We start from the raw sequence: 12,158 nt of genomic DNA, 5'->3' as shown, positions 1-12,158 counted from the left end.
TGCATCACATTCAATGGTCCCTGTATGACACTACTGCCTGACAGATTCTATATGATTAAAATACAACTGTAAGAATCATCAACATTTACTGGAGGATTTTCCTTGTGATATGTATGAATATTTTTTGGCTTGAGGCAGCGAAGATGCAAATTTTTTTTGGGAATGTGTCTTGATGTGTCTTCATCAAAAAGATACATAGATTTGATTTTAAGTTGTTAAATTTTACTATGCGAATTTTGTTAATTACATTAATTTTTGTGGAAAGAAGAAGAGTGAACTTTTCTGATCAGATATATATTGATGTTTGACATTATTGTCTTAGTTTTATTAAAATGTTAGAGTTTCATAAAGTGCACATAACATCTATGTGTCCTGAAGTGCACATAACATCTATGTGTCCTGAAGTGCACATAACATCTATGTGTCCTGAAGTGCACATAACATCTATGTGTTCTAAAGTGCACATAACATCTATGTGTCCTGAAGTGCACATAACATCTATGTGTCCTGAAGTGCACATAACATCTATGTGTCCTGAAGTGCACATAACATCTATGTGTCCTGAAGTGCACATAACATCTATGTGTCCTGAAGTGCACATAACATCTATGTGTCCTGAAGTGCACATAACATCTATGTGTTCTAAAGTGCACATAACATCTATGTGTCCTGAAGTGCACATAACATCTATGTGTTCTAAAGTGCACATGACATCTATGTGTCCTGAAGTGCACATAACATCTATGTGTTCTAAAGTGCACATAACATCTATGTGTCCTGAAGTGCACATAACATCTATGTGTCCTGAAGTGCACATAACATCTATGTGTTCTAAAGTGCACATAACATCTATGTGTCCTGAAGTGCACATAACATCTATGTGTCCTGACGTGCACATAACATCTATGTGTTCTAAAGGTGCACATAACATCTATGTGTCCTGAAGTGCACATAACATCTATGTGTCCTGAAGTGCACATAACATCTATGTGTCCTGAAGTGCACATAACATCTATGTGTTCTAAAGTGCACATAACATCTATGTGTCCTGAAGTGCACATAACATCTATGTGTCCTGAAGTGCACATAACATCTATGTGTCCTGAAGTGCACATAACATCTATGTGTCCTGACGTGCACATAACATCTATGTGTCCTGAAGTGCACATAACATCTATGTGTCCTGAAGTGCACATAACATCTATGTGTCCTGAAGTGCACATAACATCTATGTGTCCTGAAGTGCACATAACATCTATGTGTCCTGAAGTGCACATAACATCTATGTGTCCTGACGTGCACATAACATCTATGTGTCCTGACGTGCACATAACATCTATGTGTCCTGAAGTGCACATAACATCTATGTGTCCTGAAGTGCACATAACATCTATGTGTCCTGACGTGCACATAACATCTATGTGTCCTGAAGTGCACATAACATCTATGTGTCCTGAAGTGCACATAACATCTATGTGTCCTGACGTGCACATAACATCTATGTGTCCTGAAGTGCACATAACATCTATGTGTCCTGAAGTGCACATGACATCTATGTGTCCTGAAGTGCACATAACATCTATGTGTCCTGACGTGCACATAACATCTATGTGTCCTGACGTGCACATAACATCTATGTGTCCTGAAGTGCACATAACATCTATGTGTCCTGAAGTGCACATAACATCTATGTGTCCTGACGTGCACATAACATCTATGTGTCCTGAAGTGCACATAACATCTATGTGTCCTGAAGTGCACATAACATCTATGTGTCCTGACGTGCACATAACATCTATGTGTCCTGAAGTGTACATAACATCTATGTGTCCTGAAGTGCACATGACATCTATGTGTCCTGAAGTGCACATAACATCTATGTGTCCTGAAGTGCACATAACATCTATGTGTCCTGACGTGCACATAACATCTATGTGTCCTGACGTGCACATAACATCTATGTGTCCTGAAGTGCACATAACATCTATGTGTCCTGAAGTGCACATAACATCTATGTGTCCTGACGTGCACATAACATCTATGTGTCCTGAAGATCATGGTAACATAAACGTTTCGTTATATAACCAAAATTCTAATTAAACTTAATTTCTTACATACTTAAATCTTAAAAACTTTTAAAACTAACGAAGAGAAAAGTTTAGTGATGATTCTAATTTGATTTTTTTTTTGTCTCGTGAAAGAAGCTACGAAAACTGATATACTCACTTCCAGGCAATAATTTCTGTATGCAATGTACAATGTAGCAATCGTAGTACCCACAGTCAGTGGCCAGGCGTCAAACACCTTTTATTGTACAGCAATAAAGGAATGGAACAGACTACCCACAAATATCAAGGCCAGTCATAGCCTGAACCAGTTCAAGAAGAGTGCCAAAAGGTGTCTGATGAATGTAGCTACAGAAAGGGAGGGAAATGATTTTCTATTTTTAGCTAACATACGTGTAAATTTTACCTTATTCCTAGTATTGTAGATAGTCTTAATGACCCTCGTGTAGTAGATAGTCTTTTTAGTATGATAATAAGATGTTATCTTCATTGTAGAATAATAAGAAAATATTATAACCTTTATAATATAATAATAAGGTAAAAGGACCCCAATGGAAATAAGTCACTCAGTCTGACTTTTTTGGGTTATCCTAGGTTCTCTACACATATGCTGCTATGTATGATAATTCTATGTAACTGTATTTGTGTATACCTGAATAAACTTACTTACTTACTTACTTACTTACTTACTTACTTACTTACTTGTCATGAATCTTCAAGGATGAAACTTGGAGAAAGTAACTTCTGATCTTATGTAAACTTCATCAGAGATAACAAGAGACTTTATTATAACACACACACACATACACGTATATACATACACACACATACACATATATACATACATACATACACATACACACACACACACAAGCACACGTTCACACATAGACACACACACAAGGGTTGCTGAGTCAGGTCAGATCAGAGGAACACTACAGTATACTACCATAATTTCTTTGTTCTGTCTCGCCTTTATGCCTCTTGACTGACTCATAATAATAATAATAATAATAATAATAATAATAATAATAATAATAATAATAATAATAATAATAATAATAATAATAATAATAATAATATTTTCATTTCTATCATGTACAAAGTATACAGACCATAGCTGACATCAGTGACTTACTACTATATAGAAAGCCACTTGTTATAAGAACATAAGAACATAAGAACGAAGGAACACTGCAGAAGGCCTACTGGCCCATGCGAGGCAGGTCCAAGTCTCCTACCGGCTTAAGCCAATGCACCCAACCTAGTCAGGTCAGGTCACATTGACTTAAGGGAGGAACACGGCAACCGACCTGGTAGCACAAGCTATCAGGTCTAACTCACACCCACCCACATCCACTCATGTATTTATCCAACCTATTTTTAAAGCTACACAACGTTCTGGCCTCTATAACGGTACTTGGGAGTTTGTTCCACTCATCCACAACTCTATTACCAAACCAGTACTTTCCTATATCCTTCCTGAATCTGAATTTTTCTAACTTAAAACCATTGCTGCAAGTCCTGTCCAGGCTAGATATTTTCAGCACACTATTTACATCCCCTTTATTTATTTCTGTCTTCCATTTATACACCTCAATCATATCCCCCCTAATTCTACGTCTTTCTAGAGAGTGCAGTTTCAGGGCCCTTAGTCTATCCTCATAGGGAAGGTTTCTGATACATGGGATCAACTTTGTCATCCTCCTTTGTACATTTTCCAGAGAATTTATATCCATTCTGTAATACGGTGACCAAAACTGTGCAGCATAATCTAAATGAGGCCTAAACAAGGATGGATAGAGTTGAAGAACAACCTGAGGACTCCTATTATTTATGCTTCTTGATATGAAGCCAAGGATTCTATTAGCTTTATTGCGAACACTTATGCACTGTTGTCTTGGTTTCAGATTACTGCTAACCAGAACTCCTAAATCTTTTTCGCAATCCGTAATATTAAGATCTACATTATTTAGTTTATATGTGGCATGGTTATTGTCCTGTCCAACATTTAGAACTTTGCATTTGTCTATATTAAACTGCATCTGCCACTTCTCCGACCACTGCATCAGTCTATTCAAATCTTCCTGGAGTGCTCGAATGTCCTCGTCAGAATGAATTCGACGGCCTATTTTGGTGTCATCGGCAAACTTGCCGATGTCGCTCTTTATGCCCTCATCTATGTCGTTTATGTAGATTGTGAACAGCAGGGGGCCCAACACTGACCCCTGTGGAACACCGCTCGTGACGCTTCCCCACTCTGATTTCTCCCCATTTATGCAAACTCTCTGCTGCCTATTTGTCAACCATGCCTCTATCCAGGAAAAAAATTCTCCTCCTATTCCATGTGCTTTAATTTTCCTCAATAGTCTCTGATGTGGGACCCTGTCAAAAGCCTTACTGAAGTCCATATACACAATATCATATTCATTACCATGATCTACCTCCTCAAATACCTTAGTGAAAAAAGTTAATAAATTCGTAAGGCAGGAACGCCCCTTTGTAAAACCATGCTGAGATTCGTTGATTAATTTGTGCTTTTCAAGGTGGCTACGAACTGCCTCGGCAATTATTGATTCCATAAATTTTCCCACTATGGAGGTTAGGCTTATTGGTCTATAGTTCGAAGCTAATGACCTGTCCCCTATTTTGAAAATAGGTATCACATTTGCCATTTTCCACTTATCTGGCACCATGCCAGTTTGTAGTGTTATGTTGAAAAGATTAGCCAAAGGTGTGCTAAGCTCCTCTTTACATTCCTTTAGAACCCTTGCATACAGTTCATCAGGGCCTTGGGATTTGTTAGGTTTTAATTTATCTATTTGCCTAAGGACCATGTCACTTGTGACCCTAATCGTGCACAGTTTATTATCGTCCTGTTCTACATAATTTATCATTACTGGAATATCGCTGGTATCCTCCTGTGTAAAAACTGAGAGGAAGTATGTGTTAAAAATTCTACACATTTCCTTATCACTGTCAGTGAGCTGACCTGAGGAACTTTTGAGTGGGCCTATCTTGTCCCTGATCTTACTTCTGTATACCTGAAAGAATCATTTTGGGTTAGTCATCGATTCTCTTGCAACTTTAACCTCATAATCTCTTTTTGTTTTTCTAATTCCCTTTTTTATTTCTCTCTTTAACTGAATATATCGATTTCTTAATTGCCCCTCTCCTCTTTTGATTTGCCTATATATGCCTCTCTTTTGACCAATCAGATATTTTAATCTATTGTTCATCCATTTAGGATCATTTTTGTTTGATCTGATTTCCCTATTTGGAACATAATTTGACTGAGCAGCTAGAACTATGCTCTGGAAAGCATCATATCGGCAACCATCACCACCTACCTGACCCTTAGTCAGGTCATTCCAGTTCAGCCCACCTAAGTAATTTTTCAGTCCTATGAAATCAGCCAAGCGGAAGTCAGGGACGGAGACTTGATTGCCATTATTAGGGAAATTCCATGATATATTAAAACTGAGTGATTTGTGATCACTTTCCCCAAGCTCATCATTAACCTCAAGATTATTAATTAGTGTTTCCCTACTGGCAAGAACCAAGTCAAGGAGGTTATTTCCCCTAGTTGGCTCTGTCACAAACTGTTTTAAAAAACAATCCTGGATCGTATCAAGAAAGTCACCTGACTCTAAATTTCCTGTCAAATTGCTCCAGTCAATCTGTCTATAGTTGAAATCTCCCATTAGCACAACATTTTCGTATGTAGATGCCTTACGAATTTCGTCCCATAGAAGTTTACTGCACTCCCTATCAAGACTTGGGGCCCTGTAAATCACACCCAAAATTAGTTTTTCTCGGCCCTCGAGAAGCTGTAACCAAACAGATTCAGTGGCTGACGCTTCTAATTTAATATCTTGTCTAACACAACAATTTAAATTGTCTCTGACATACATCGCTACTCCACCACCTTTCCTGTTGACCCTGTCAGTGTGGAATAATTTATAGCCTTGTATGTGACATTCAGAGGGCATCTCTCTATCTTTCAGATTGAGCCAGGTCTCTGTTATAGCAATAATATCTATGTTTCCTGCACTTGCAATTAATCTTAGCTCATCTATCTTATTTCTTACACTCCTGCTATTAGTATAGTAAACCTTAAGGGAGCTAGTCCCTTGCTGCCCTCTGCTGTCCCCCTTTGTTTGTTGACCTGATCTATTGTCTTTATTTATAACTTCATGCTGAATGCCTTTTATACATTTACTGTTTCCAACCCAAGTGTTGCAACCTGCTTGTTTCCCACACACACCCATACCTCTATCTTCCATCAGTTTAAAATCATAGGCATTTCACCAATGGCCTTCTCAATCGAGTCTGCAAGTGCTACCACCCCAGCCCCAGAGAGATGTACCCCATCCCTTGCATACATATCATGTTTGCCATAAAAGTTGTTCCAGTTGTCAATGAATGGGATTGCAAGTTCCTTGCAGTATCTGTCTAGCCAGCAATTTACACCAATTGCCCTAGACAACCATTCATTTCCTACTCCCCTTCTAGGCAAGATGCTACATATGATTGGGGTCCCTCCCTTAGACTTAATGAAATCTATAGCTGACCTATACTTATCTAGCAACTCTTCTCTCCTACCCTTCCCAATATCATTTCCACCAGCACTGAGACAGATAATGGGCTTGTTCCCATTACCTGACATGATATTATCCAGCCTGTTGACAATGTCCCCAACACCAGCTCCAGGGAAGCACACTCTATCTCTCATCTTCTTATTCCTATTACAAAAAGCACGGTCAATATATCTTACCTGAGAGTCACTAACCACAAGAATGCGCTTACCTCCATTAGCAGGGGCAGTAGTACCCTTACCTTCACTGGCCACTGAAGTACATTCATCCTGAAGAACAGAGAAGCGATTTCCTACCTTCAGATCTTCACTCTTAACTTTCCTTACTCTGATGCGCCTCCCATTACTGTGAACCACTCGCCACTTGTAGCAGGTGCTGGGCACATGATGGCCCGAGGCCATCATGTGCTGATTCAATTTGATGCCTCTGTACTGATCTGTACTGATCTGTAATGACATTATACTGACTCAGAATGATTCACTGTCTGTCCTATTGCAATTATTCTCAGTACCTTCATATTTTAGAGTTCTTCCCTTTTTACTGTCAGATCAGCTGTTTACCTGGAGTTTACCTGGAGAGAGTTCCGGGGGTCAATGCCCCCGCGGCCCGGTCTGTGACCAGGCCTCCTGGTGGATCAGAGACTGATCAACCAGGCTGTTGCTGCTGGCTGCACGCAAACCAACGTACGAGCCACAGCCCGGCTGATCAGGAACTGACTTTAGGTGCTTGTCCAGTGCCAGCTTGAAGACTGCCAGGGGTGCTGGGAGGCAGTTACTTACTTAAATTCTACTACAACTTCCCAAAATTTTTCTTAAATAACTTTTACCTTGGCTTGTGGAACACTAAACTAGATTAAAGTTTTCGCGCAATTTTTTTCTAGGAGAGTTGCCCCCCAAATTATAAGCATAAGACACGTGGATATAATTCATAATGGATTATTACGAATTACACTGCCCATTGACTCTCTAAAATTATATAGAACTGAAGGTTGAGAAAGTTATCTTCTCAGCGACAAATTTCTGCGAAATTTAGCTTTACGTCAACAGTTCCTGATTATTGTAAACCAATTTAGCTTTACGTCAATAGTTCCTGATTATAGTAAACCAATTTAGCTTTACGTCAACAGTTCCTGATTATAGTAAACCAATTTAGCTTTACGTCAACAGTTCCTGATTATAGTAAACCAATTTAGCTTTACGTCAATAGTTCCTGATTATAGTAAACCAATTTAGCTTTACGTCAATAGTTCCTGATTATAGTAAACCAATTTAGCTTTACGTCAATAGTTCCTGATTATTGTAAACCAATTTCTGGGTAAATTTTTGTTTGTTCTAAGAGAAAGTTGTGTGGATGTCGTAGAGAGTACATGTAATCAGCGTAAAAGTACACGTACACTTCTTAGGTGGAAATTGTCTCGATTTGGGTATAATTATTATTAATGTGGTAGACGCGGGAACTCCACCACTCTTACATTATCATTTATTTTCATGAAGAAAAAATCTTAGACAACGGTTTATAAAATTCACGAGTTTCCCTTAAAAAATGATTTATAGGCAGTTATCACAGTTTTGTATAAATATTGTAAAGCAACTGATCACTTGTTCCTCCATCAGTACTCTGTCATGCTGCGGTAACTCCATCACTTGTATCCTCCATCAGTACACTGTCATGCTGCAGTAACTCCATCACTTGTATCCTCCATCAGTACAATGTCATGCTGCGGTAACTCCATCACTTGTATCCTCCATCAGTACACTGTCATGCTGCAGTAACTCCATCACTTGTATCCTCCATCAGTACACTGTCATGCTGCGGTAACTCCATCACTTGTATCCTCCATCAGTACACTGTCATGCTGCAGTAACTCCATCACTTGTATCCTCCATCAGTACACTGTCATGCTGCGGTAACTCCATCACTTGTATCCTCCATCAGTACACTGTCATGCTGCAGTAACTCCATCACTTGTATCCTCCATCAGTACTCTGTCATGCTGCGGTAACTCCATCACTTGTATCCTCCATCAGTACACTGTCATCCTGTGGTAACTCCATCACTTGTATCCTCCATCAGTACACTGTCATGCTGCGGTAACTCCATCACTTGTATCCTCCATCAGTACACTGTCATCCTGTGGTAACTCCATCACTTGTATCCTCCATCAGTACACTGTCATCCTGTGGTAACTCCATCACTTGTATCCTCCATCAGTACACTGTCATGCTGCGGTAACTCCATCACTTGTATCCTCCATCAGTACTCTGTCATGCTGCGGTAACTCCATCACTTGTATCCTCCATCAGTACACTGTCATGCTGCGGTAACTCCATCACTTGTATCCTCCATCAGTACACTGTCATGCTGCGGTAACTCCATCACTTGTATCCTCCATCAGTACACTGTCATGCTGTGGTAACTCCATCACTTGTATCCTCCATCAGTACACTGTCATGCTGCGGTAACTCCATCACTTGTATCCTCCATCAGTACACTGTCATGCTGTGGTAACTCCATCACTTGTATCCTCCATCAGTACTCTGTCATGCTGCGGTAACTCCATCACTTGTATCCTCCATCAGTACACTGTCATGCTGTGGTAACTCCATCACTTGTATCCTCCATCAGTACTCTGTCATGCTGCAGTAACTCCATCACTTGTATCCTCCATCAGTACTCTGTCATGCTGCGGTAACTCCATCACTTGTATCCTCCATCAGTACACTGTCATGCTGTGGTAACTCCATCACTTGTATCCTCCATCAGTACACTGTCATGCTGTGGTAACTCCATCACTTGTATCCTCCATCAGTACACTGTCATGCTGCGGTAACTCCATCACTTGTATCCTCCATCAGTACACTGTCATGCTGTGGTAACTCCATCACTTGTATCCTCCATCAGTACTCTGTCATGCTGCGGTAACTCCATCACTTGTATCCTCCATCAGTACACTGTCATGCTGTGGTAACTCCATCACTTGTATCCTCCATCAGTACACTGTCATGCTGCGGTAACTCCATCACTTGTATCCTCCATCAGTACACTGTCATGCTGTGGTAACTCCATCACTTGTATCCTCCATCAGTACTCTGTCATGCTGCGGTAACTCCATCACTTGTATCCTCCATCAGTACTCTGTCATGCTGCGGTAACTCCATCACTTGTATCCTCCATCAGTACTCTGTCATGCTGCAGTAACTCCATCACTTGTATCCTCCATCAGTACTCTGTCATGCTGCGGTAACTCCATCACTTGTATCCTCCATCAGTACTCTGTCATGCTGCGGTAACTCCATCACTTGTATCCTCCATCAGTACTCTGTCATGCTGCGGTAACTCCATCACTTGTATCCTCCATCAGTACTCTGTCATCCTGTGGTAACTCCATCACTTGTATCCTCCATCAGTACTCTGTCATGCTGCGGTAACTCCATCACTTGTATCCTTCATCAGTACTCTGTCATGCTGCGGTAACTCCATCACTTGTATCCTCCATCAGTACTCTGTCATCCTGTGGTAACTCCATCACTTGTATCCTTCATCAGTACACTGTCATGCTGCAGTAACTCCATCACTTGTATCCTCCATCAGTACTCTGTCATGCTGCAGTAACTCCATCACTTGTATCCTTCATCAGTACACTGTCATGCTGCAGTAACTCCATCACTTGTATCCTTCATCAGTACTCTGTCATGCTGCAGTAACTCCATCACTTGTATCCTTCATCAGTACTCTGTCATGCTGCGGTAACTCCATCACTTGTATCCTCCATCAGTACTCTGTCATCCTGTGGTAACTCCATCACTTGTATCCTTCATCAGTACTCTGTCATGCTGCAGTAACTCCATCACTTGTATCCTCCATCAGTACTCTGTCATGCTGAGGTAACTCCATCACCTGTATCCTCCATCAATACACTGTCATCCTGCGGTAACTCCATCACTTGTATCCTCCATCAGTACTCTGTCATGCTGCAGTAACTCCATCACTTGTATCCTCCATCAGTACTCTGTCATGCTGCAGTAACTCCATCACTTGTATCCTCCATCAGTACTCTGTCATGCTGCAGTAACTCCATCACTTGTAACCTCCATCAGTACTCTGTCATGCTGCAGTAACTCCATCACTTGTATCCTCCATCAGTACTCTGTCATGCTGAGGTAACTCCATCACCTGTATCCTCCATCAGTACACTGTCATCCTGCGGTAACTCCATCACCTGTATCCTCCATCAATACACTGTCATCCTGCGGTAACTCCATCACTTGTATCCTCCATCAGTACACTGTCATCCTGCGGTAACTCCATCACCTGTATCCTTCATCAGTACACTGTCATCCTGCGGTAACTCCATCACCTGTATCCTCCATCAGTACACTGTCATCCTGCGGTAACTCCATCACCTGTATCCTCCATCAGTACACTGTCATCCTGTGGTAACTCCATCACTTGTATCCTCCATCAGTACACTGTCATCCTGCGGTAACTCCATCACCTGTATCCTCCATCAGTACACTGTCATCCTGCGGTAACTCCATCACTTGTATCCTTCATCAGTACACTGTTATGCTGCGGTAACTCCATCACCTGTATCCTCCATCAGTACACTGTCATCCTGCGGTAACTCCATCACTTGTATCCTCCATCAGTACACTGTCATCCTGCGGTAACTCCATCACTTGTATCCTTCATCAGTACACTGTCATCCTGCGGTAACTCCATCACTTGTATCCTCCATCAGTACACTGTCATCCTGCGGTAACTCCATCACTTGTATCCTCCATCAGTACACTGTCATCCTGCGGTAACTCCATCACCTGTATCCTCCATCAGTACACTGTCATCCTGCGGTAACTCCATCACTTGTATCCTCCATCAGTACTCTGTCATGCTGCAGAAACTCCATCACTTGTATCCTCCATCAGTACTCTGTCATGCTCCGGTAACTCCATCACTTGTATCCTCCATCAGTACTCTGTCATGCTCCGGAAACTCCATCACTTGTATCCTCCATCAGTACTCTGTCATGCTCCGGTAACTCCATCACTTGTATCCTCCATCAGTACTCTGTCATGCTCCGGTAACTCCATCACTTGTATCCTCCATCAGTACTCTGTCATGCTCCGGTAACTCCATCACTTGTATCCTCCATCAGTACGCTGTCATCCTGCGGTAACTCCATCACTTGTATCCTTCATCAGTACACTGTCATCCTGCGGTAACTCCATCACTTGTATCCTCCATCAGTACTCTCTCATCCTGCGGTAACTCCATCACTTGTATCCTCCATCAGTACTCTCTCATCCTGCGGTAACTCCATCACTTGTATCCTTCATCAGTACTCTCTCATCCTGCGGTAACTCCATCACTTGTATCCTCCATCAGTACACTGTCATCCTGCGGTAACTCCATCACTTGTATCCTCCATCAGTACGCTGTCATCCTGCGGTAACTCCATCACTTGTATCCTTCATCAGTACACTGTCATCCTGTC

At 41.2% G+C, this 12,158-nt stretch overlaps 1 protein-coding gene across 1 annotated transcript in view; it reads left to right on the top strand.

Annotated features, from left to right (window-relative positions):
• Positions 1-12,158, top strand: part of LOC128697106 (sodium-coupled monocarboxylate transporter 2) — a 171,731-nt gene that overhangs the window by 157,062 nt on the left and 2,511 nt on the right. Inside the window, exon 8 of the mRNA XM_070095084.1 lies at positions 8,692-8,732. Within this exon, the coding sequence (XP_069951185.1) occupies positions 8,692-8,732 (41 nt within the window). The remainder of the gene's footprint in view (positions 1-8,691; positions 8,733-12,158) is intronic.

Source organism: Cherax quadricarinatus, chromosome 49, assembly GCF_038502225.1.
Source record: "Cherax quadricarinatus isolate ZL_2023a chromosome 49, ASM3850222v1, whole genome shotgun sequence".
NCBI lineage: Eukaryota > Metazoa > Arthropoda > Malacostraca > Decapoda > Parastacidae > Cherax > Cherax quadricarinatus.
The sequence above is the reverse complement of the archived record's forward strand: the minus strand, read 5'-3'. Positions and strand labels throughout refer to the sequence as shown.